The following is a 27,726-nucleotide window of genomic DNA, read 5'->3' as shown; positions in this document are numbered from 1 at the left end:
CTTGTGTATTTTCAGTATCTGACTTCTTTAAACAACCCTCTCTCTGATCCTTCAAGGTGACACCACGCTGCCGCTAACCACCTGGCTCATTTCCCATCATCCCCCTGGGCAAGGTCCCTCTGATTACTGCTTTAATCAAGGACAAATTTCCACCGTGATCAGATAACACGCAGGCTGAGCGCCCGCAGTGACAGCTGATCTGGGGTCAGTCCGCCGAGGTGACGGCTGCAGACACACAGTCACATGATGACACAGCACCGAGTACAAATACACAGCTACGACAGTAATATCATTTATGGTAATACTGTTACCACTGTGCCAAACAGTGGAGGAGAAAGTACTCAGATTTGAAAAAATACCCACAAGGTGTTCTTGAGATAAAGCGTTCACGAGAATAAGACGGACACAAAGTCACATTGACCTTGACTTATGACGACCAAAATCTAATCATTTCCTTAGTGAGTCCAAGTTCACGTTTGTGCCAGATTTGGGTAAATACTGTCGAGGCATTCCTGAGATATCGAGTCCACAAGAATGAGACAGACAAGGACAATAGTCACTTTGGCCACTGACCACCAAATTCGAACCAGTTCCTCTTTGAGTCCAGATGGATGTTCGTGCCAAACGTGAGGAAATTCGCTCGTAACCTTTTTGAGAATCATGGTCACGATAATAAGATGGACAAAAGGTCACAATGCCCTTGATCACCAACAACTAATTGTTTTATCGATGAATCCAGGTGAATGTTTGTGCCAAATATAGCGAAATTCCATCAAGGCCTTCTTGACATATCATGTCCTCAAGCAAGAGGGGGACGCAAAGTCACAATTACCTTTGACCACCAAAACTGGATCATGTCATCCTCGAGTCCAACTTGACTTTGGGAAAATTTGAGGAAATTCCACCAAGGCGTCATTGAGATATCGTGTTCATGAGAATGAGACAGAAAAGGTCACAGAGACCAAATTCTAACCGGTTTCACCTTGAGTCCACGTGTGCATTAATGCCAGATATGAGGAAATTCTCCAAAGGTCTTCGTGAGGTATCAAGTCCACAAGCATGAGGTCGATGCAAAGTCACAGCGACCTTTGACCACCAACATCGAATCATTTCATTCTTGAGTCCAAGTAGACATTTGTGCAAAATTTGAGAAAGCTCCCTCAAGGCTTTCTTGGGATATCGCAAAGACAGTCTCCATTTGGTGTTCCTGAGTTGCGCTCACAAAAATTGAGACAGACACAGTCACTGTCATAAAGGTCACGGTGACCTTTGACCACAAAAATCTAATCACTTCATCCTTGAGTCCAAGAAGACGTTTGTGCCAAATTTTGAAGAAATGCTGTCAAGGTCCTCTTGAGATATCGTGTTCACAAGAATATGGTGGAAACAAAGTCACAATGACCTTGACCTTTGACCACCAAATTCTGACCAGTTCCTCTTTGAGTCCAAATTGACGTTTGTGCAAAATGTAAGAAAATTTCATCAAGGCCTTCTCGAGATATCGCATTCACGAAACGGATACAAAGTCCATGAAGAAGCCCACTGGCAGCCTAACGAATGCCCAAAAGAAAACACACAGCAGCAGTGTGTTTTTTTTTCTGTTTTGTTTATTGTGTTGGTCTGTTCATATCTTTAAAGAGATTATATACACAAATTAGTACAACAAGAAGAGTTATCCAAAAATTACACATTCAAAAAAAGACAGACAACCCTTGAGAAAAAGATTTTAACATGAGAGTGTGTCTAGACTCTCTGCTGGGAATTTTTTTTTCTTACTGAACACAAACTTATTTTTAAAGCTACACAGGAGGAGCATGAGTCCACACTCTTATTTTAAGATCATTTTCCAGTTAAGAAAAAACAGGTGCAGTGTATTAATAGCTACAGCAGACAAAATACAAAAAACAAAACGTCTCCCTGGTCTCATCAGGATGAGTGGTACAAAAGTCTCTCTGCACATTGTATATGTTTGGACTGAAAGAAAGGTAAACTACATTTACCTTGGTCTACTCAAATATATGTTGGTGCTATAATTGCAGTTATTTTTGATTAAAATAATTTACTATTTTATACTCAGCTGACTTTAACTATTTTATGAAAAGATTCCAAGAAGATGCCCCGAAAAGATAAGTGGAAAAATACACAACCCTTTTTTTTAACACAATCAAATGAATATTTTACCAAACAGCTTCACATTTCACTCCTCTCACTCACTCAAACTACCTGAAGTAAAGAAAAAGACAGGTGATGATTAAAAACACAGATCTCACTGCACACCAGTGACTTTAAGAGCAGTTAACGTGAGGCGACGAGGTCTCTTAAGGCTCACAGATCAAAGTTTCCATCACAATGTTGCTCTCGAAGTGACGAATCTTGTGGCAGTTCAGAGCTTCACGCTTCTGCATACCTGTAAGACGAGCAGAGGAGGTTAATGCACAGAGCAAACAGCAGGCAGATTCCCTGTAAAGCTCTGCAGACGGCAGAGATAAAACTCAGCGCCAAGTGACTGCGTGTTCAGACTCAACTGTGAGACGGAGCTGCTTCAAACTGGGTTACAAAGGGTCAAAAAACAAATCAAAACTGCAGTCACAGCCAGAAAGATCCTCGACAGCACATGCGCATGTACCTGTGTGCTATACCTAGGGCTGGGCGATAAGGAATAAAGTCTTATCACGATAGTTTTTTTCATATCAGTCGATATTGATATTTATCAAGATATACATCAAATCATTATTTCTGTGGAGCTTAAAGGTTCCTTTGACTCCTCAGTGAGATATGAAGATATCATCAGGTTAATTTTGGTTTAAATATTTATTTTCTGTCAGACATTGAACATGACAAATATACTGTAGAACAGCATCACCAGCTGGAGGACCTATTCTACTAAAACTCACAGAGGTCCAGGTACTAAAATGTCCTCCCAGCAAAGGTCCGAGCCTCAAACCTAAAATCAATATCACCATTAACTGAACATTTTACTTTGATTACGATTAAAGAACGATTATTTTGCTCTTTTTTGTGGTTTGTTTTTTGCCCTCATAGTTCACTGACACAGTGTCATGTGACCATGGTGTCTTGGAGTGTAATAAACATATGATTTATTATTATTTATTAAACTTTCCATCATTATATAAAAATGAAAAGCTCCATCTGAAACAAACTTCAGGTAAATTGAAGCACATTGTGCTGATAATAGGCCGACCTCTCCTGACTGCAGGACTCTGACTTCAGCTTCTGTCAAACTTCTGTGCTGTTAATCATTTTACTCAGGAATTAAAAACTTTTGAGTCGGCCTACTTCTCCTATAGCTGCCGACAGCCTGCCGACATTCACAGTTAGAGAAAGGCTGAAAATAAGCTCATGTGCTGGTGGCCCCGGGCCCCCAAAACATTACATCTGCCCCTGGTGATAATAATGAGAGCTCAGCGCGAGCGGCCGGATGAGACACGGAGCGATGCGTCCTGCTGTTTCTAAATAATTCATCCAAAGTCTGATTAAAGCTGAAACTAACACAAAGTCGTCTGTAGAAGTCTAAAGAAGTCACTTTCACCTCTGCAGATGTGTCTGATTGAGTGCTGTGGCTGTCAAACACTCAGCTGTTCTACAGTCAAAGTCCTTCACTGCATTTGGTTCTCCGCAGCTATTCTTATTATCATTGGCTGCTCGTGTTGTCTGTCAGAACAGGGCTGGAATCTATCGACCCTCTAAAACTCCTAATCTTGATGAAAAGAAATAAAGGCCTGCATGACTTTCTGTTCCTACCCAGGATCCTGTCTCTGCGCTGCAGCTTGTAGGTGTCTTTGCCGCGGCAGAGGTTGTAGATGAAATAGCCGAGCTGGTCGACGTGCTCCAGGCGCTCCGTCACGATCATCTCCTCATGGAGCAGGTACGACTGAGGCAGGTAGGTGCCGGCCTGCACAGAAACGAACATAACAATCAAAACGTTATTCATAATCACCACTGATACCAGCTGACCATTAAATAAAATTTAATTTAAAATATCAAATTGTAATATATAATTATGACTATTATTAATGCAGTTTTTCTTGATATTTTCCCCTAATTGTTCAATGAATTTCTTCTACTTTTTTTTTCTTTTTTTCGGATTTGCAGAACATTTCGTGCCATGGTGCTGTATGCCTTTTCCCATAGTTTTGAAAGACATCAAAACAGAGACAAATATTAATTTCATTATTCAATCACAGAAAAAGGAGTCATGTTGATCAGCGGAGGCCTGTGAGGTCGGGGTCAAAGGTCAAACCGTTACCTTGACGTTGACGAGCAGCTCCAGGAAGTCTCTGGGAGGCATAACGATGGAGGTGTTGAGCGGGATGACGTAGCACTTGTTCAGGCTCAGATCCAGGTAGGCGGTCAACCTCTGAGGACACAAGACAAACATTTACACACCAACAAAACTAACATTTACAAAGCTGCAGTATTTTCTTTTTTCAACACAAAAATAAACAGGATTTTTTGAATAGAAAGCCTCGATTTTCCTGAACAGCAAGAAAAAAAATCAAGCTTTTTTCCACAAGAGAAACTCTCCATGTTCACCTGTTCTGACAAATTAACTCTAGTCCTTTCAGTTTATTAGCTGATGGCTTTTAAATCCAGCATGCATGAACACTTAAAGCTGATTTTTCACATTAAAAGTCTACCAGCCTATCTACTATTGTTGGGCTTTTAATGTGAAAACACATTTTTGCCAATACATTTTCATGACTCTTCCATGGCCACACTTTCCCTGAAACAACCACTGATAGTACTCATCGACTCATTGTACTTTTTATATAATAGCTTTTTGAAATATACATTATTTTTGAAAATAAAATATCTTAGGGACTGTTTGTTATTTATGGGGGGAGGGGTGGGGGGGGTGATGCTAAAAGGAGGAGGCATGCCAAATATTTTTTTTAAGAACTGGGGAGGGGAATATGACTTTAAACGGCTGTATTTTGTATTTATTTCGCTGACAATATGTAAAGAGAACATGCCTTTGAAGGAATGTGTTCTTAAAAATAATTTTTTTTGACAATTTTTTGGCGATTATTTTTCTTTAAAAACTACCAAAAATTACGTCTCCAAAGGGTTTATGTAGTTTTTCAAAAACTTCTTCAGGAACAGAAATAGCTATAAGCAAATTCTATGTCTGTCCAGGTGTTTCATGACCGTATGAACCCTGATTTATTCCTCTTTTATAAAATGTTTTATTCACCTGAGTATAATTTAAATATATGTGTGGTCTTCTAAATATTAATTCATCAGTCAGCAGGTGTGATTAGTAATGAATCATTTCAGTCCCGTGTGACTCAGACAGCGAGCAGCGGCGGATCCGTCTCACCCGCTGGAAGTCGTGGACGATGTCTGCCGGGTCTCCGTCTCCGAACTCGGGCACGGGGACGTTGATGAGCTCCACCTGCTCCTTCTCCAGCACCCGGATCCGCTCCTCCAGCTGCCGCAGCTGGAAGTGGTTAGGCAGCTCCACCTCCACCTGCAAACCAGTTCAGCCAGTTAACCAACCAGTCAGTCACACAGACGGTTACTCTGACAGTTATTGCTTCTGTTTACTCACCAAAAAACTTACAAAGAACATAAATGAATATGCAAATAAAGAAATAAACGCAGATGTTAGGACCTCCTACCTAGTTAAGATGCAGCCACAGAAATATAGAAATAAGTAACTTTAGTTTAAATGTCAAAATGTAAATATCAACTTCTATTTATTCATTCATGCATTTATAAAATTATCTTCAGATTTATTTCTGTATTTTTTATTTCTTTCTGTATTAGTTTATACATTTATTCATTTATACTTCTTTCATTTTTAATCCACCAGAGTTATGATTTGCTAATAAATATAATCAAAATAACTTGGATTAAAAAAAAGGCCCCTTCAAGGTACACACTAAGAAAATACAAATCAAACATAATTAAACAAACAAATGAGATGAAAATTAAAAAATATATATATAGTACAGACAAAAAAGGGGAAAACGTAAAAAAGTACACAAAAAAACTCTCTGTACAGCAGTTTGGAAATAATAAACTAAAACATAAAGTGAAGATGATCTGAAGTCCAAACTAACATGTGGCGTCTCTGCGTGTTAACAGATTTAAAAGAGTTCAGACTGAAGTCAGACACTGAGCTCGTCAATTAATCAATCAATCTGTCTGTAATGATTAATTATGAAGAAAAATCACTTCCTGTCACGTGTTGTGAGCACAAACGTCATTGAAACTGAAGTGATGATGTGATGTTGAGCTTCTTACCTCCTCTTCCTCCGGGACCATGAAGTCTTCCTCGCGGTAGTTCACCCCGCACACAAACACGTGACCCTCCTGCAGACCAGGTGACACAGAAACAGAAACAGGTTAGTAAACAGTAGAAAGCAGCATGGAGGCCAGTGGAAATGTTGCTGCGGTTAATATTTCTTTTTATATCTCTTGATCAAACTCACTGCAGACTTATTTGGAACAAATTTGAGCCGCTTGGACGGAGACAGACGGTATTTTGTGGCCGCCTGTCATTGCGTCACAGCAGCAAAGGGGCTCTGATCAGCGCGCAGTGGGAAAGGGGCTTTCCTGTCTTGTTAAATGCAACAATTTTCTGGGTGTGGTTTGTATATAAGCCAGTATAGGTTTCTACCACACCCTCACATGTACTTTTCATACGTTTTATCCTCGTTGAGCTTATTATTATGTGAAACAAATAAAGTGAAGTTCAAATCACGAAATAAAAATGATAAAAAATCACATAATAAAACTAATTCAGGGCAGAAATACAGCTAAATTACAAACAAGTGTTGACGGGGAACAGAGATATTCGTGTAGACGTTCACAGCTGTGTTTTTTAATTTTACTGCTTTCTGTTTCATGTGATTCCACTTTGCTTCAGTTTTAATCTCCATGTTTGGAGTGGTTTGGTGTTCTTTAAAACCGGCTCGGGCACACGAAAACAGCTCACAGCAGTTTACCTGCTCCAACACGTCCAGTTTGTAACAACTTCAAATTTCATGGCAGTGATGTTGTTTTTGTACTGAATCGACAACTGAAATCCTCTTACTGACTTCATCCGATGTGTTTTAATCACCAGGATACATGAACAAATGTCAGAACTTTTCCATGACTTTTCACAACCCCAGTTTTTTTTCTTGCCCCACTTGCCCACCATTTTTCCAAACATATTACTTTCAAACTCTTCAAATTCACTGTTATGTTACCTTAATTTAATTTATTACACAAAACACATTTGCATGATTTTTTCAAAACTTTCAATGTTTTTTTTTTTTACTAATTCCATGACTTTTCCAGGCCTAGAAAATGTGAATATGAACCCTGTATTATATTCATTTTTAATTTTCTGAATTTATTGTTTATGCTGTACACAGTTTGTTATGAAGCCTGTGATGTCGTGTCTCCACAGGACTTTTTTGGTGCCGCCTGCGTCCCCCCTCGGGGCCTTGGCCCAACAACAAGCAAATATTAAAGCTGCGTGTTTTCCTGCCTGAGGACTAATCTGCGTTCACTGATCCTCTGATATTCGACCGTCGTTAAATTTACCTCTTCTTCCTGCCCTTGTTGGGGCTGGTAGCTCACCTCCAGGATGTAGTAGCGGTACAGATACGCTCCTCCGACCACGACTCCAGACAGCATGAGGGCGAGACCCAGGCACATGCACCAGCACCAGGCCCGGGACTGGTGACGCACCGGCAGAGCCGCCTCCGCGTCCTGCACCACAGAAGAAGAAGATGACGGGTGATTAGATGTGAAAAAGCGTATGCCGCGTTTATTGAACCGACGATCAGTCGCGTAATAAAAATACCAAATCCTCCAAAGAAGCAAATCACTCCGCATCCTTCACTGTGCACTTGTGTAAGCATATTAAAATGACGGCTACAAAAGAACGATTCACTGATTTTTCTCCCAAAAAAGAGCAACAAGAATCATTCACAATGTCGGATATCGGAATCACACAAACACATATTTATATTTTTTTACATTTTTTTATCTTGAAATAAACATCATGTTGCATGTGAGAGCTGGTTGATAAGGACGACAACATATCAGTTGATGGTTTCAATATGAAAACAAAATATTTTGGTTTTTGCACTTAATCCTAAAAATGAACAATAATATTCCACAATACGTCCTAAAATCCTAAAAACATCCTCAAATCCTAGAAATCTCCTAAAACCCAAGAAATGTCCTAAAATAGTAAAAATGTCCTAAAATCATAGAAATGTCCTAAAATCATAGTAATGTCCTAAAATCATAGAAATGTCCTAAAATCATAGAAACGTCCTAAAATCCTAGACACACAGCAGACAAACATGAGCGTTTGGACTCTGTCCAGCAGGATAAAGAAGCAGCTTTTTCTCAGAGCGGGTCGAGACTCGTCTCCTGACTCGTCTCCGACTGCTGCTGAAAACACAAACTCTTTCTCACTCAGAGAAACTCGTCTGAAGATAAACAGCCAGTTTAAGTCACTGAAGTGAAGCTCTCGTCTTCTCGTCTTTGACTTTCATCACGTCACATTAACTGAAAACACGAGCTGCGGTTTCACCGACAGGAACTCTGACTAAAGCTTTTATTTTTAACTCACACTTTTCCTGAATTCACAAAGGAGTTTTAGTGAGAATGTGTATGAATCACTGTCAGTGTGAGAGAACAGAGCCGCAACCACGGATGGATCACCAAACGGGCCGACCGTGCACAGGCCCCGGGGCCCAAAGTGCCCCACTGGCTGCACCTGCAAAATCAGGGTTCCTACAGTTCAAGGTAAGTTCAGGGTTCCCACACATATTCATGGACAAAATTTAAAAACTTCTTCATGACTTTTCAAGGATCCATGTTAATTTTTTTGGTGTCCCACTTTGTGTCCGGCATTTTATTAAACATCAGAATCAAACTCTATTCAAACATATTCTGTCAGCTAACAGGAAAACATGAGAAAAGAACGCAGAAACGTACGGAAACAAAACCTCGTCACACATCAACGTACGTCTGAGCTACAGGACACGACATTTGCCGTTATGTGATGTGGAAGGTTATCCGGGGCAAAAACAGGAACATTTTCATTACCAACAACATTTCATGACTTTTCCAAAACTTTACTGATTGTTTAAACCTTTGACAACTGAATCGACATCAGTTTTCTTGTGCTGCGTTCAGACGCCTTTCGTATGCATTTAGAGCTTTGAGCCGTGAGTAAACTGGTTTGATTTCTTCTGAAGATTTGGCTAAAAAGACAAAGAGCAAGAGATGTCCTACAAATTCCAAGAAATCAGTTAAAGAAAAAGACCCGAAAATTAGTTTTTTAAAAAGGAGAGAAAGAGGGAGGATTATTAGAAGATGATAATAAAATTGGAAAATGTCCAAGAAAACTAGAATTATATCTCTTCTATGTATTGTTAAATGTTTATTTATTATTTAAATTTTTTTACTTTTAATTGTCAAAAATTTAAAAAAAACTTTCCTTTTTGTGCTAAATTTCAGGTAATTTTCTAACTTGTCCCGGTGTTTGTGAAAGAAATCTAGCCAATTTGCTCAGATCAAGTCAAAAATAATAAAAAACACTCCTCACAAACTCCCAAAACCCTTAAAATTGCTGTTTTTTTCAGACCAAAACTTATAAAACTATAAAACTTACTTCAGTTTATTCTGATATTTTACAGGGAAAGAAGCTGACAAAACAATTTATGACATTTCTGCAAAATTTCTGCTTCAACAGCTGATTCATCAACTTCTTCTTCTCCAGTTCTGTAGTCAGCTGATTTCTGACATTATGTTTGTGTAAGAGTGAATTTACTTTCCTCACAATGTAACACACCAAAACACACACACACACACACACACACACACACACACACACACACACACACTTCCTCCTGTTGTTCCTGTGCAAACGAGCTGCACAGAGCAGAAAATGTCTGCTCCTGTGGTGCTTTTGTTTTGATCCAACAGACTCAACCTACAGACTGAGGGCCAAATCTGGCCCCCGGCCCCTGAGTGCCGGACGGCCCCCCAACCGTTTTCTGATTCACAAGATAAATAAAGTGATTGACACTTTGAATTGTTTTTTTCCTTTTAGCCTCCATAAGGTGTCAGAGACATAAAACAACATCAAAACAGAGCTTGTTGATCAAAAAAAGAGCCAGAGGAGGATCCCCCACACCCCCACAGAGGACACAGCTGAGACACTAATGTCCTGGAAATGTCCTACAATCCCAGAAATTTCCTGAAATCCTCAAAATGCCCTTAAATCCTAGAACTGTCCTAAAGTCCTGGAAATGTCCTAAAATCCTCGAAACATCCTCAAAACTTAGAAACAACCACAAAGTCTAGAAATGTCCTGAAGTCCTTGAAACATCCTAAAGTCCTGGAAACATTCAAAAATTGGATTAACATCCTGAAAACCTAGAAATGTCCTGAAGGAACAGCTTTGCAAACTGATTACAATAAAATTTACATTTATGTAACGTGTTCGCAGAGCATCTCTTTACAAAATAAGACAAAAACCCTGAGCCTCTCATCAGCTAACGCTAAAATCTTGATCAAAGTGGACAAAAAATGTAAATTATTTTTTAAGAAGTGTGAGTTTAGTATTGTACCGATTGTATTCAAAACAGATATATAAAACTGTCGGTATTTATTCTGTTATTTACAGACGTCTTTCTTTCCTCGTCATGAAACATATTTCTTGCACACAGTCGACCTCTGGTTTAGTGTGAATATTCGTATTTTCGTTTGGCCAGTGAAGCCTCGCCGTCCGAGGAAACACAGCTGTTATAACTTGATAAAAGTGAAGCATGAGTCAGTGTTTCTAAAACACCTCGGCTACAGGAGGAAACTGCAGGGTGGCCGCTGAAAAACTGACAGTCAGCCCTTTCTGACCTTCACGTCAGCTCACAGAAAAAAAACACAAAAAAGACAAAACCCCCTGTAACGTTTCTTTTTTACTGTCAGACGCCACGTGAGGCGGAGCGAGGAGGAGCGCTGAGGAAAGAGGAACCAAAGAGCGGCTGTTTGAGGACAGGAAGAGAGAGCTTAGAAGTGCTGAGCGGCCAACGGCGGCGCTGTCAGACGATGTTCGACAGGCCGAGCGGCTGACAGAGACACTAAAAGGAACATTTCCTGAGGCTGTGAGCCTCGGCTCGTCTCTGCCGAGTGGACGTTTGTCCCAGTCGCTCGCTCTCCTGCTGACTCACGGGCAGAGGAAAAACAGGAAGTGAAAGCAGAATAACTTGGAAAGCAGAAAAGGATGTTTTTCAATTAACATCTTCAGCAGACACACAGAATATTAAGCAGCCCAGTTTAGAGACTCTGGCTCTGACTCTGAAACTGTCAGGCAGGTGTTGATCACAACTTTCATTTGTAGTTTAAGGCAAGAAAGTCAGATTTTAACAGGGCTCCCACACACAGAATTTCAAAGCTTTTCCATGACTTTCAAGGACCCATTGTTTTTCTTGCCCCATTTGCTCAAGCGTTTTTCAACCATACAAGAATCAAACTTAATTTCAGCATCTGACCTGATGTGTTCAAGGACCACTGAAAGAAAATATGTCTTAAAAAAACAAAAACAGGAAAGTTTTCTGACAAAGTTTTCTAGAAAAATCACCCCCACTTGAAAAAAAGCCAAAAATATTATTAAAAAAATTGTCAATACCTTAAGAAACACTTTCCAAATCTTCTATAGAAACCCTTTAAATAAAGAAGAAAAAAATCCGCCCAAGTTTTAGGTTTCCATAAAAATCACCCAAAATTGGGGGCCCCGATGGATCAGTGGATAGAGCGGGTGCCTCATGCATGGAGGCTCGCTGCAGCGGCCACGAGTTCGATTCCGGCCTCGGCCCTTTGCTGCACGTCGTCTCCTCTCTCTCCCCCTTTCACACTTCACCTGTCTATGCAATAAAGGCAAAATTATTTAAGAAAAGAGACTGCCAAAAAGTTGAGGAAAAAACCCCCAAATCTTTTAGCGAAAACATAAATCTTTTAGCGAAAACATATCTTCCAAACCTGTTTTCTTAAAAACAAACAACAAAAAAACTCCTTAAAAAAAAGTTTTCTATCAAATCCAGAGAAGAAAAATCGTCAAAAAAAATCAGTCCAAGTTTTATGTTTTCCAGAAAAATCACCAAAAATGTTTTTAGAAAAAAAGCCCCACATTTAAGAACCCTCCAAATCTTCTTTTTTTTAACATAAGAAATAATAAAAATCCTTAAAAAGAAAAAAAAACCCACTACCACTGAATAAAAAAAAGCCATGGTGAGTAGGAAACTCAGTGTCATGGTTAACTGTTGTGCAGGTTTGCTGTCTCCAAACTCACCGATCTGATACTCAAACTAGGATGTTCGATATCACATTTTTATGATCTGATCAGCACAGCTTTGCATGCTGATGTCCTTTTTATTTATGAGCCCAGTCCACTGATCGCTCATCAGGTCGAGCGTCCTCTGTGGACCACGAGTCAAACTGCTTCAAACTGCCCGTTAAGCTGAGAGAACGTAAACACTGAATCAAACAGCTCGCCACAGTTTGACTTTTACATTTGATGCAGTAATCTTTGTGTTTCGTAACAGTCTCCTGAAGCTTCAGCACCAACAACAACAACAAGACCCGACAGGCCCTCAGACCGACATTTCATACCTTCACCTCACACACACCCTCGTTAACACACTCGTGTGTCAACACAGTAAAGTATGTGGACGTCACACACAGCAGGAACAATGTGTACGCTCAGAAACACACAACCAACCAAAAAGATGTTCAGCTTTATCCAATCGACTGACTGAATGATGACGCTGCAGATTACTCAGAATTACTCATAATACTCCTAGAAAAAAATGTAAAACATGTTTTAGATTAAAATTTCCTTTAAAAGTCTCATTTTGTCCAACTAACAGTCCCAAACATTAAGATATTTAATATTTACTCATATAAAGCAAAAAATACTCAAAATTTGGGAAGCAGAAACCAGTGAGGGTTTTCTATTTTTAATGGATTAAATAGTTTAAATGTTGTTTAATCTTCTTTCAATCTACTCATCCATTCATCCAATAGTATTTCTTTTCAGGGTTACTTTATGATTTGAGCAGTGAATCAGTCCCTCCAAGCAGACTGCAACAGTTCAGGTAAATTTAGCCCCCCCCCCTCCTGTGCAACTGTATTTATAAAAAACTCTTCAATAATAAGTAAATAAAAAAAACCCTCTTAAAATATTGACATTCGCATCATTATCTTTCCGAAAAGCTGCCATGAAAGCAGGCTTTTAAGTCTGCAACAACACAGCCCACCAAATCCTGGAGGGACGGGTAAAATCATTTTCTTACACAAACATTATGCCAAACTCTAACTGTCACAGAGATCCCGAATCAAGCAGTAAATGTGAAAACAGCAGATCAGGGCTGCCGCTTATCAATCTCCAAATTATTTTCTCAATTAAAGTCATAATTGAGCCCAATGTCGGTTATTCATATTTCCTGCATAAAAACAACAGTTGAAAATCAAATAATCGGCTAATTGTTCCAGCTCTTCTGCAGATATTCGAGGTTTAACGACAGTAAAAATGAGTAAATGTGCAGCTGTTTTTAATATGGGAAATGATTCTTGTGAGTTCAGCCTTTTGTATTTTTAAGAAACTGTCAAATCCAACAGCCTGAAACTGATTCACTTCCTCTTCTGCGCTCAGACTGCCTGTCCCTCCGTTTTGATCATTTGTCTCGGCTTTTATGTTAACTGTTTTGGTCTCATTTTGAGAACTCTGTGTGTGTGTGTGTGTGTGTGTGTGTGTGTGTGTGTGTGTGTGTGTGTGTGTGTGTTGAAATAACAGTCAGGATTATCAGATCAGCTTTGTTAAAGTGCATCAAAACAAAAAGTTTTATGGGAGTTTTCCCTTAAACACTCTGGGGGAAGAGTCTCTTCTCGTTCTCATATATATTCCTGTAATATGTGATATATATGTTGTGAATATGTATGTTTAAAACAGTCACTAACACCAGGCAGTGGACACTTCGGCTGGGTGATAATTCAATGTTATTATTTGCTGATTTTTAGGGCATCAACCGAAGACTATCATCTTTTTTATTTGAGTAATACGTTGATTGATATAAATGATATATCTTTGTTTTTTGGACTGTTGTCCAAATCAAGTTTACAGTGAAATGAAGCTGAGAAAAACTGCAAAAAATACACAAAAAGATGCTTTTGGAAATCAAGCTTCATAAAATATTATCAATATTATTTTCTACTGTCATAGTTTTTTTTAAAATTTATTTTCCTTATCATAAATATCAATGTTCATTCATTTTCTGAATTTTAAGCCTTTAAATATCAGGTTTTTGTCATGATGCCACTATGTTTTTATGTGAAAAAAAATCAATATGAGTATATGAGTAGCTACTTTATTTAACTTATAGTAACTACAGTTTATATAATAACACTGTATTTTTGTAGTTAACATTAGATTTAAGGACACTTAAAATATCACATTATTTTATAGCCATATCGCACATCCTTATTCAGAATCTGAACAAATGCTCAACATGTTTCAGTCTTGCAGTAAATGTCTTCATGTTGGACCAGCCTGCAGCATCCTGAGCGTCTGTCCACCTGAGAGCAGCTTGTGTGTCTGTCTCTGTGGACACAGGTGAGTATCAGTGTCCAGGACGCAGCTTTGGTTTCACTGAAACTCCATCCTCTGCTCTCAGCTGCAAACAGCCGACTCACACTGCGTTCAAAACTTAACCAGGAAAATCATCACTTTCCACAATCCGTCAAACTCTTACAAGTTCTGCCGCAAACACACAAAGTTTTAAAAGTCATTTCCATGAACGACGGTGAGGCCACACCGATATATTCTTCTGTCATCGTATTCAGGTCTCTGCAACATGACGCTAAAACACAAACAAAAACAACGCCTGGTTCTGCTGACTCACTGAAAACTGACACAAAACTGACAAACACGTCATCAGCCCATAAAACGCAAATTCCAAACAAACACAAGAGCGGTTATTATAATAATCCATGAAATCAGCAAAATGGAAACTAAAGCGAAACTGAACTCCGACACCAACTGAAATATTTAATGTCCTCCACTCCCCTTTCTGTGTCTTTAAACCCGTTTGACCACAAATATAAAATGACCAGTTTAGAGAAATTCTTTCACAAACTTGAGCTTCAACTTGAGTTTTATGGCTTAAAAAGTAAAAAAATCAGGAAAAACCAAAATCTAAAAGCTAAATTCAACTCAACTCAAGATTTTTTTAAAAAAGTCCTAAAATATTGATGACATTAAATATGATTTTACAAAGTGGAACTAAAATGAGAGTGCACAAAAGTAGAACACATGAAGAAGTTACACGTTAAGGAAATTACCTGAATTTAGCACAAAACAAAAGAAAAAAAACCCAGTAATAATAATAATAATAATAATCACTGTGGAAAGTAAATATGATTTCACAAAGTGAAACTAAAACAAACATGGCTATAAGTAGAGCTGCAACTGATTATTTTTATTAAAGCTTAACCCTTTGAAACCTGAGTAAACTGGTGTTAAGTTCCCAGTTACAGGAAGATTACCTGAAATTTAGAAAGTAAGTAAATATGATTTCACAAAGTGAAACTAAAACAAACATGGCTATAAGTAGAGCTGCAACTGATTATTTTTATGAGCATCGGACATGTCTGCGGTGGGTGAAGGGTGTCTGGGTCTCTGAGCTGCTGGGCGGGGGTGGTGGGGGTGGCGGGGGGAGGTTGTATATCTGCCTGGTCGGTTAATCTCCCTCCTCTTGAGTTTTAGTGGTCGGCGCCGCTGCAGGAGGCTGCTAAGTCTCTGCGGCTGAGTCTCTATCTGCCTGATTAAACCATAATCCTTTTCAAGCAGTACACATGCCTCAGACGACAGTCAGAGGACACACAGGAGGAGAGCAGCAGCTACAGATCTGGCCTCTAATCCCAAAATGTGGACAGGTATACCATCAACTCACACCTGCTGTCTTTACCTCTATAAAACATCCATCTGCTGCAGTTTGGTTGTGTTTTTGTCCCAAAGGCACAGTCAGCCAGCAGAGGAGGAGCTGTGAGATTTGCATGCAATAAGTTTCTAGCAATAGTTTACATATTATTTCCATCTGTGAATGAATCACCTGCTGTAAAACAAGCTCTGACCTGCCTGCACAACAGCAAAACTCAGTGCGACAGACACTGAACCCTGTTCGAGTAATGATTACGATCATTCACTGCGTATTATTTGGTCTATGAAATGTCGGAAAGAAATCACTCAATCACAACTTCTTGAAGCCCAACACAACGTCTTCGAGTCCAAATTTTACACCTGAGATGGAGAATAATTACTGTGAGCTGTAAATTCACCACTTCTCAGCAGAAGAGAGACGATAATGTTATCAAAAGGCTTTTGGTGACAAGTCTCTCCTCATCCTCCTTCCTGCAGCCTGCATCAAAGACTATTGGGAAATTCAAGATCGCTCACTCTGCAGCAAAATCTGGGGACCAAAAAGGCCCTAAAAGTACACTGCACAGCACACTGACAGGCAAAAAAAACAAACCAAGACTGCTCCATTTGAAGCTGTCTTAGCGACTGAGGGATCGCTGACTGATAATTTGCAATATCTGACTTTCAAGGGGCAGCCCTACAAAATATTTGCCAATTAACCCCCTCTGAACCGATTATTTAACCCTAAGGGCCCGCTTTAATAACACACTCATACCGCTCTGCACACCAAATACGCTTTTTAAAAACAAGCATTAAAAAATATCAAACATTAATATGATTATCTACTTTCATTGAGTTTATGATTTAACAAACATTAGTCCTAATCATAAAAATCAAATATTCATTAGTTTTCTGAATTTTAACCATTTAAATGCCAGGTTTTTGTTGTGATGCCACTACGTTTTTAGATGAAGAAAACACAAAAAATGAATTATTTTTAATATACAGCATGCTAAGTAGATTATTTAGCTGCTGACAGTCTGGGATATGTCAGTGATCAGCAGCTACATTGACTGTGACAGGTCACCTAGTGGAAATAGCATGTATTTCCTCCATATGCCAAATATGGTCAAAATGACCTCATCAGGTGGAAAACAGTCAAAATGACAAATTCAGAGTCAAAAGCCCAGAATAACACCCAGAAATAATACAAGTCCTGTTTTTCTGCTTTGATGGCTGACACACTGTTGCTGTATTTATCGTTTTATTTTACAAAAACACTGATGGTTTAAAGCTTAAAAACATGAAACTTTTACTGTCAAAGCCTCGTAAATTTAACAGTAATTTGTGATGACTTTTATGTGTCTGCCTGCGTCAGTTTTTCCACCAGACACAATTTAAAATAAAAACAAGTATCGTATGCCGCACATATAAATATAAGTCAGTCAAACACATTATCAGCACAGTAACAGGAGGTCAGCAGCAGCACGTCTTAATAAAGCTTCCTTCCTGCGTTCACAGCGTTTCTGAATATATCCGGCAGCTCCTATAAAACCGCATTTATAATTCAGACGCCTCAACAGACTCTCGCACCATCAGCAACTCACTCACAACCATTTCACTGCTCCAACAACCACGTTTACCCAACGTTTACCTAACTGGCTTCATGACAGATAATTAATAAACTCACATTTGGGGAATAAGCAAGTTCTCATGTAAGACTTTTAAATTACAGCCTCACAAAGACATGATTTTTTTCCTCATGAGATAAAAGCACTCTGTGATGGGAAACAACTGATTAATTCACAGAACATTACAAACATTAATTTATAGTCAAAAATCAACGTAACTCTGCAGGTTTTAATCTCATTTCGATCAAACAAACAGCTGCTGTCGGCCAATCAGGCTCCAGTATTCTGAGAGCACTTCTGTTTTCATAAAATACATAAATAATTATATCAATAAATAAATTATTTGAAATGTTTTGATATTGTTTTACACATTATTCGAGCCTCTTTATCATACAGAAATTATATTTTTTAAATAAATGTTGACTGTTGTTTTACACAAACGAGAACTTGGTCGGTATAAATTGAAAGTCTACAACTAAATAATTAAATTTCTGCATATTTCACGGTTATAACTGACAATTATTTTTGAACTGATTATTATTCTGATGTTTGTCTCACCTGATACATTTAACCTTATATGTACTATAGGTATAGTACCTTATACTATATACTATAAAATTACCAAAAACTTTAAAAACTAAGAACAGTATATAAAATAAAGATTTGAAAATGTATTATTGTTTACAAACAAAGAAGAAGTTATCCAGTATAAAGTTAAGTCTACGATTAAACAATTAAGTTTCTGCAAATTTCTTTCATGCATTCATTTCATTTTTTTATATATCTTTCTTTCATAAACATTGGGCAAAAGCCTACTTTACAACATATAGATAAAAATGTTCAGATAAATATAACTTACAAATTCCTTCCTGAGGTTTCTTCCTCTTTTTTTTCCCCGTTACAGGGGTTCTTTTTGGGAGTTTTTCCTCGGGTGATGTGAGGGTCTAAGGGCAGAGGGATGTCGTACACTGTAAAGCCCTCTGAGGCAAACCATGTTTTGTGATAATGGGCTATATAAATAAAACTGACTTGACTTGACTTAAAATTGTTACAGAAAAAAACTTTCATCTGTATTTGTGTGTATTTATTTGTTTGTTCTTTTTTTAAATTTTTTTTTTCTAATTTCTTGCTCATTTTTGGGCTGTTTCTTATCAAGTTGCTCTTTGCCGTCTTCCCGTCTTTTTGAACAACAACGGGTCAATCAGCGGTGATATTTCACACCCAGCCTGAGCTGAAGTTCATATGAGAACAGACGTGAAAAATGACCTTTAATGAGCGCCGCCTACACACACACACACACACACACACACACACACACACACACACAGATCTGCCTGTCGTGTACCAACAAAGCGTGAACGTTAACCTGGATTCACACGCTGCTCACGGAGCCTGGGCTGAGCCGCTGATGTGATCTTTACTACACGGAGCTGACAGCGGTGTGACGCGTTAATGTGCTGCAGCATAAGCTCACCTTCAGCTGAGCCGTCTGGAGGATATTTTCAGGGTTTTCTCTGCAGAAATAACGGCACCTGCTGAGTTTATGTAATAAACTTTTAATTTTTTAAACTGCTTCAATGATTAACTGATAAATAAGTCTATCAAAGAAGATTTATCAATGTAACAATCATTTAAATTATCTTATCAATTAAATTGTTAAAACATTTCCTTTTTTTTCATTGTGCATCATCGGAATTTAACTCTTTAAACGTAGCACAAAAATGATGTCGATCCAGTTTTCAGACGCCTTTCGCAAGCTTTAAAATCTGAGCAGATTGGTTTGTTTTTATTTTAAAAAACATGGGATAACAGGCAATGACAAACTTGGCAAGAAATTTTACGAAAATTGTGGAAAAATCAGTAAAGGGGTTAAAAAAATTAACCTAAAAATTTGTTCTAAAAAGAGGGGAGGATTTTTAGAAAATTATCCAGAAAAGTTTATTTATAATTATAATAATTTTATATCTAAAATTGTGACACAGGAAACAAATGATAAAATATACAAAATAAATACTTTTTTAAAAAAATTTCAGCACATTCTGTTGTTTTTGTTTTTGACTTTTTTGACTTATATTTGGGAAATTTTCTTGAAATCTCTTATACTGCTGAAACAAGTAGCTGATAAATAAACTAGAAATAACTAACAAATTAAGCAACAGATTAATCAACAATGCTAAAATGAAGCCTCACATTTTACAGTGTAACCAAATGAGGATTTTAAGACGTCTTAATACTTTCTGATGTAGGATTTAAAGTTCAACACAGAAACAAAAGCTGACTAATCGTACTGTTTCTAAATCTGAGCGGAGTTGATTAAAGATCGGATCTTTAAACTCACAGAATCAGCACACTGACAGCAGGAGAGGAGGACTAATGTTCATTTGCACAAAGTCAAGCAGATAAGATGCTGATTAACTCCAATGATCTCTGAATTAATTACGAGCCGACACAAACGGACAACTTTTTAAAGGCTCAAGTTTGGACCCTTTAATTATTTGAGAAATCACCCCAGTTTTAAATTACATTTTTGCAGAAAGATTACGTTTACTTTTATTTACTACATATATTTTGAGTATTTGTGTGGTTTTTTACAGTGTTGTCAAAAATATTGATTTAATGATACATATTGATTCTGAATAGTTTTATGATATTTTCTGCTACTAACCAAAGAACAGAAAGTCATCATTGTAATGTCATAGCTTTGGTTTAGTTATCTTTACTTATTATATCTTTAATAATAATTCAAAGTTCAATGTTGATTTTTCTTTTGTACTTTCTTTTAATCCCCCTTTCTTCATTTTTCTTTGTGTTTTGTACAATGTTATTAAAATAACAATAACCCTAACCCATAATAAATAAAGTCCTTTATGTCAATTTCCCCCTTGGTATAAAAAAAAATTATTAAATATGGACATTTCATATAAATGTTAGAAATTCCATATTGTGACAAAGATAGCTATTACTAATTTTACTTGTAACCGGGTATTTCTGCACTGTGGTATTACTACTTTTACTGCAGTAAAGATCTGAGTATTTCTCCCACCACTGCCTGTATTTTTTCTGCATCAATGAAGTGACCTGGATCTTAATGTCCCACAGGAAGAGACCGGCGTCCCTGTTTGGACACACTCGGCACGTCTTACTCGGGGAAAAGCTAAAGAGAGCGTGACGACACGCTTAGCCGAAATTTTTAGCTCGGTCTATTTTTTTGTTGCTATAAATGACGCGGTGACGAGCTTAAACTGATCGGTTCAACTCTGTTCAACTCTGTTTAACTCGTTAAAGACGGACGAACACAAACAGCCGGCAGACGAACACAAACCGCACAGGAACCCACTGAGGAAGTTCACGAAACACACGATGCAAATTAATGTTTAAAGAGCAGAAAACAAAAAAAACAAAACAGAATGACATTTGCTCGTTTGTAAAACAAGCAAATGTATATATGTACATACATTATAAAACTATTATCTACATGTTTGATCTGCATGTTAAAAACAGGAATTTAACTAAAAAAAGAGAAAGAAAAGCAGAACAGGAAGAGAAGAGTGTGAGTGAGACGCCAAACAGAAACTAAAAATCATCTGAGGTTCAGACACTGAAACCACCGTGTTTAAGCTCGTGTTGTGTAAACTACACGGTGCAGCCATGACGTTTGCTGTAGCAATCGTCAATAAAGGTGAACTTTTGGGTGCATTTACGGTTTAACCCTTAAAAGCCGGTTAAATGTTACACACATTCGGATCGCTCTGCACACAAAATCAGGCTATTAAACACATTAGACATCAACATGATTTCCTACTCTTTTTTTGACCAACATCAGTCCTGAATAAATGACATTAGTCCATAAATATAAGATATTCATTAATTTTCATAATTTAAATTATTTGAAATGCCATGTTTTTGTTTATGCCACTATGTTTTAAATGAAACAAAAAACAAAAAAACACACACACAAAATAAATTATGAAAAAAAGATTATGACGGCCTGGGATATGTCAATGATTAGCAGCAACATTGATATTTAATCATTATTATTATTTTATGCAGTGTCAAATACTCACACTCATGCGCCTTTCAAATTCAGGCTATAAAAATATTATACATTAATATAATTTTCTACTTTCATTGAGTTATTTTTTAACCAGCATCACTCCTAATCATCAAAATCAAACATTCATTAAATTTAAGATTTTTAACCATGTAAATACCAGGTTTTTGTCATGATGCCACCATGTTTTTAGATTTAGCTACATTGACTGTGACAGGTCACCTAGTGGAGATAGCATGTATTTCCTCCATATGCCAAATATGGTCAAAATGACCTCATCAGGTGGAAAATAGTCAAAATGACAAATTCAGAGTCAAAAGCCCAGAATGACACCCAGAAATAATACAAGTCCTGTTTTTCTGCTCTGATGGCTGTGGGATCAAAAATGTCAGTTTGAATGGGTTTCAATGGAGCATTTTTGGAGCTTCAGTTTCCACAGTGTATTTTAGACTTATTGTAGGAGCTGAGCTGCAAATTCACTGATTACACTCAAATACACAATCTGGACTACATTTAGGACACATGCATCAACACACACACAATTATCACAACAGGAAGAAGAAAAGAGACTAAAATGAGACAACAGTCTCTAAAGGGTTAATAACCTCCCACAGTGCCAGACGTGTCGGGGCAGGGGAAATCCATTCACACAAGAGAGGTGATTCTTATCATCTTCGAGTCTGAACTGACTGACCTCAAAAACGTCATGTTTACAGAAAGAAAAAGTCCGACCTCAGAGGCGCAGAGTGGCAGCCGAGCACACTGGAGGCGTAACGCTCATCCTCATAGAGGGGCAACATTTGGGTGTATTTTTGGATTCCATAACTTATTAATCAGCTGTGCAAGAGCAAAGCATTAATGTAAACAAATCAGTGAGCTCCAGCACCACGATACGAAGCCAACAACTCAATAACAAGTCTGCAGCTGCACAACTTCCTGGAAAACAATGGATTTACTGGCACTGTAGTGTTGTAGAAAATAGTAAAATTCATAATACTGAATGATTTGTCTTCACGGCTGGAGATTTTCTTCTTTACTCCAAAACATGAAGACCAACTTCTGTTTTACAACATTCAGTCAGTGATGTTGGTCAGTAAATGATGCTTTTAATGAATTATTCTCTCGCAGGCAGCAGACTGAAACATGCTTCTAAATGAATTATTTTAATTAAAATGCACTTGTTTTTCTATTTGCTCAAACAGTGAAACACAAACATGTTTCATTTGCTGTTCAGTGGACTAAAAACACGCCTCAACAGTTTGGAAAAGTGCTTCCTTTCTTATTACTTTATCGAATCCAGCATCAATTCTGAATTCAATTGTAGGCAAGTTTCCGTTGTAGTTTTGAGTTTTTGTAATTTCAAAATGTGGATAAAACGAGATGACTGTGTTTTATCCACTGAGTGATGTTGTGCGACTTCTCTGCTGATAACATCCCAGTAACCATAACGATGGATGTTCAAAACATCAGCAGCTTTATTTCTATTGCAGCCACCAAACTGGCCATCATTATTTCCAATCCAAGGCCACGTAGGCGTGTTATGGAGCCATGATGGAAAGGCGAGCCCCTGATACGTGGGAGCGGCCACGTATGAGGGATTTCTGGTAGATGTAGTCCACGATTTCACAGAGGAATTGTGGATTCAAAACTTCTGGACGATCCGCTCAACTTATTTTCGAAGTTGACGTGTTTCCAATATTTTATATTCACAATTTGGACAATTTGAGGGCATTTACGTTTTAAGTATGCCGGTAACTATATTAAATATACGCTGTCAGATGCATCGGGGGTGAAGCGTATTTTCCAAACCTCTGTGCTTTTTTAAAAAAAAAAAAAAACACGCAGACTTTTTAAGACGTAGAAATGATGGAGCGTCTGTCATCACGATCGCTCCGTCACAGTTTTGGACTCCACTCAGGAGACAAACGATTATGTGACACTGCAGATGGAAAACACTCCACCAAGAGCAGGAAAATCCCCCCAAACAGCACAAACAGAATCTGCTGCGTTTGCACCCACTTCAATCCCCCAGAAGGAAAACATTAAGCTGCGATTATCAAGATAAGAGCCAGACTGAAACCAGCCCGCAGCACTGCTGTACAGTCTGCAGCCACAGGAGCCACACAGGAAGGCAGCAGATACGCATCACATCACACCCAGCGCACAGCAAAAACCTGCGTACCCACAGTCACTCCGAGTCTGCACTCCACTCCGAAACCTCCCCAACGCTGATCTGTTCTCCTCAGAAACAACCTCCACAAACTATCAAGTCTACAGCTCATACGGGGCTCAGGCAGACAGGGGAAAGCCTGATTCAAGGACATTTCAAGCACTTATTTTCAAGGATGAACTTGTTTTCTCCACAAAACCATCTGTCGCAAAAGAACTGCGCAAATTTCTCAATTGAGCAAACATGCTATGAGGACCTCAAATTGACTGATTATGATTTAAACATTTATTATAATTCAGGCATGTGACAACAGCTAATGAATTCAGAACAGGATTACTACTGAATATTTAAATCTAACTTAGTGGTAAGTATTTATGAGGTGAGGGGGGTGTGGGGTGCAAAAAAGGGGGAGTCATGTCAAATATTTTTTTAAGATCTGGGGAGGGACTTTTTTGTTTTTGATTTTGGCTTAGGGGAAGGGAATACAACTTTAAATTTGATATTGCCTGCAATTTTGGGTCTTTTTTAGAGGAAAAAAACGATAGTGATTATTCTTTTCTAAAGAAATTTTGGTGATTTGTAACAGGAAAAGGGCTTTTTTGTCCTTTAATTTTTTTGGTTTGTTTTCAAAGTTTTGTGTGTTTTTTAAGGAAAAAATGGGAATTTTTGCAATTGTTTTTTGTCTTTAAAACTATTTTGTGGGTTTTTTTTGTCAAGAAAAAAAATGTTTTTTCTTTAAATTTTACATATTTTTTTCTTTACTTTTTTGGGGGGTGAATTTTAAAGAAGATGTGCCGTCCAAGATGGCATGTATACTGTAAAAACAGGAATTATTATTGAATTTTTACATTTCTGACGGTCCTTGGACACGTGTTATTAAACAGGCTTGTGGAACAAAATTCCATGCCTTTTTCAAAACTTTCAGGGTATATTTGGTTTTCGAAAACTTTTAATTGCTAACTGCAGTTAGTTTAAAACATTTATTTAACACGTTTCATAAAATCATTTATCCTTATGTTCTCCTCACAATTATATCGTTGTACTTTTCAAGTTTAAAAAGTCTGATTTTCAACGTATTCCAGAACTTCCAGCACCTTGTTTGAACCCTGCTCATATTTTCTCTGCAGATCTCTCAAACCGAGCTGAAGCTTCCTGTGAACGCCTCAAACTCAGCAGGGCGAAGACTGACGGAGGAGCTGCGGCTCGACTTTACACCGCAGCTCATTATTCATCCAATCAGGCTGCAGAATTAACGTGTGCTCACAGTTACTTCCATATTTCAAAACCAGCACTTCACACAATGATTTCAAAGCAGCTGTTTTTCTCACATTTAGTGCCACATTTTTCAGAAATCACAAACCTACAATTATCGTTTTATGTTTCCTGTCTAACTTTTAAAGACATTTTCCTGAGCATTTGAATCCCTGAAAATCAATTTCTTAACTTTTCCAGGACTCTTATGAATGAGGTGACAGAAAAATAACACACGGAGGATGAAAAACTCAGAAGATCGGCAGCTTTTTTGGATCTAATTTGAATTTCAAACTCAGTTTCCAATGAGTCAAGATGTTTTTGGTGCAGATGATTAGACAAAGTTCTTATTGCAAAATGGACATTTCCTCATCTTATCTGCTTCCTCTTGTGTAAGAATGAGGCACTTTTCACAAGAAACTGTTTTTAAAGTCCCATGTTCTGCTCATTTTCAGGTTCACACTTGTATTTTGGGTTTCTATTAAAACATGATTTCATGATCAGTGTATAATCACACACTGGAGCAGAATGATGCCGTCTGTCAAGACAGCGAGAAACGGCCAATAACATGTCGAGTGTTTTTACACGTAGATGAAGAGCTGTTTTTACAATGTTCATTTTGGTAAAATGTTATTGTGGGTAAATATACTGAATACACTGTGATAAAACAAATGTGTTTTATCTCAGTGTATTCAATATTGAATACACTGAATACAGATATATATATATCTTTGCCTCCTATATATAAAAACACAATTTCCCTATTCTGATAACAATCATATTTTAATTTTATATTTATCTTTTCAATACACACATACATACACACACACACACACACACACACAGATATATATATATATATATATCTCAAATATTTATGAATTGTGAGAATTTAAACTCTGTAAATGCCGGGGTTTTGTTATGATGATACTTTAAGGTGTAGTTAAAACGCATGAAAAATGAATTATTTCCAATATACTACATGCTAAGTAGTTTTTTTGCTGATCAGTCTGGTTTATGTTAATGATTAGCAGCAACGTTGATTGTGACAGAGCACCTACTGGAAACAGCAAAAATTATTATGCCATATATGCATGAACACAGCCAAACTGACCAAAGAATGAAGAATGAAAACACCGTAAATGCACCAACAGTCCCTAAGGGTTACACAAGACGTGGACTTGTCTTTACAATATGGGACTGTTAAAGATCACAGTGAAACAGAAAATGAGACAAAGCAGCTAACACACGAGAAGAGATGAAACAGAAAGTACAAAAGATTTGTCTTAAAACGTGTCAGACCCCGTTTAAAGACGGTTAACAGCAAAAAGGGAAATTAATCAGCTTTAAATTTGATATTCAAGCGAAACTTGGGTAATAACACATTAACACTTTCTGATTTGAGCTACAGAAAGTTACAGACTTCACCGTGTTTTTGTCACGTCGAATTCGTTTTCTGGCTGCAAATAGTGTGAAAAAAAATCACTAAAACTATTACCAATGTTACTTTTGTAACTTGTAAGTCTAATTAACGAGGTTGTATTCACAAAAAAAATAATAAAAAGTTCTTTAAAAATTCTTGACACGTTTAAAAATGGATGGAAAATCGCAGAAGTGCTGTTATAGCTTTAAATCTATGTGACAGAAATCAGACAGGTTAATAAAAAGTAGCTTAAGATGTATAAATATGTTAGAGACAAAATAACAACACTGCTGCCAAATGAGGAAGTGGTCAAACACTAACTACGTAACGAGCATAAAACACAGTTTAAACACGGCAGAAACTTTAGTGTAAAGAGTTAAAGTTACAGAAACAGTGTAAATACGCGTTGTGTTTGGATAAACAGCAGTATTTAGTGTTTTTATAAAATGCGTGTTTGACTCCGAGCAGGAAGCTAACTCGTCGTTAGCTCAGTTAGCCATTTTCTACTCACTTTGTCCTCCTCGGGGATCAGAGTTTCTGCGTCCTTTTTCACATCTTTCTGCGCCAAAGCGGAGCTGAAAGACACTTTCACCATCCTGGAACAGACGACGGGAACCGCGACGGCAGAAAATAACGAGCAAAAAGCGGTGAAACCAAACTGAAAACAGAGACGATTCGCTCCGAAGTGAAGCGGCTGACTTCTCTCCGGCCAAACTGATCCGACGAGCCCGCGTCAAGCACAGGAAGAGCCCCGCGGCACCACATCCGGCCCGCTTTCAACATAAAAGCATTAAACAGCTGAAACCTGTTTCCAAACAAACAGAGACGATGCAAAGACAAAAAATGAACAAAAAGTCTGCAAATCAAAATGAGTCTGCAGCCGGCAGCGAGTCTGCTTTCTTTTCTTTGAGCAGTAAAGTGATTTACTGCGCCACAGAAAATTATACATCCTGATTTTATTTTATATAATAACATTTCATAGTATAAAACAAGTTGGATACTATATGTAGTACTTATATATACACAACACATTTTTTTCTTTTTTAATGCTCTCGTTAATCGTTTGTTCTCTGTACATAGCATACATATCTTTGTTGTTGTTATTGTTTGTATTTTATTTTATTCTACTCTATTTTATTCTATGTTAAGTGTCTTCCTTTGTATATATATTTGCATTATTTTGCCTTTTTAACAAATATTTTATACAGTTACTTATATCACTTATTTGCTGCTGTAACAAAACAATTTCCC

General features: G+C 37.7%; 1 protein-coding gene across 2 annotated transcripts; it reads right to left on the bottom strand.

The window, feature by feature from the left end:
* Positions 1-1,661: 1,661 nt before the first annotated feature.
* LOC121948860 (integral membrane protein 2B-like) lies at positions 1,662-27,206 on the bottom strand. Of its 2 annotated transcripts, none has more exons than XM_042494374.1 (7): positions 26,987-27,206; positions 7,561-7,728; positions 6,271-6,339; positions 5,342-5,491; positions 4,268-4,378; positions 3,763-3,913; positions 1,662-2,407 (listed from the first exon to the last, which is right to left on the bottom strand). In XM_042494374.1, exons 1-7 carry the CDS (start codon positions 27,068-27,070, stop codon positions 2,319-2,321), a joined length of 822 nt encoding a protein of 273 aa, XP_042350308.1. In that variant the 5' UTR covers positions 27,071-27,206; the 3' UTR covers positions 1,662-2,318. The 2 variants fall into 2 exon arrangements, with proteins under 2 accessions (XP_042350308.1, XP_042350307.1); XM_042494373.1 differs by having other exon boundaries at positions 7,597-7,728; positions 26,987-27,162.
* Between the last annotated feature and the right edge of the window lie 520 nt (positions 27,207-27,726).

The sequence above is a fragment of the Plectropomus leopardus genome, chromosome 10 (assembly GCF_008729295.1).
Source record: "Plectropomus leopardus isolate mb chromosome 10, YSFRI_Pleo_2.0, whole genome shotgun sequence".
Classification (NCBI taxonomy): Eukaryota; Metazoa; Chordata; class Actinopteri; order Perciformes; family Serranidae; genus Plectropomus; species Plectropomus leopardus.
Note: the sequence above shows the minus strand (reverse complement) of the source record. Positions and strands in the feature narration are given on the sequence as shown.

Excerpts from the sequence above, each read along its gene's own strand:
- LOC121948860 (XM_042494374.1), bottom strand. The coding sequence starts at position 27,070 with ATGGTGAAAGTGTCTTTCAGCTCCGCTTTGGCGCAGAAAGATGTGAAA. Across the intron at positions 7,729-26,986 it reads TGATCCCCGAGGAGGACAAA|GACGCGGAGGCGGCTCTGCC; the intron begins GTGAGTAGAAAA and ends TCTGTGGTGCAG. Across the intron at positions 3,914-4,267 it reads AGCTGCTCGTCAACGTCAAG|GCCGGCACCTACCTGCCTCA; the intron begins GTAACGGTTTGA and ends GTTTCTGTGCAG.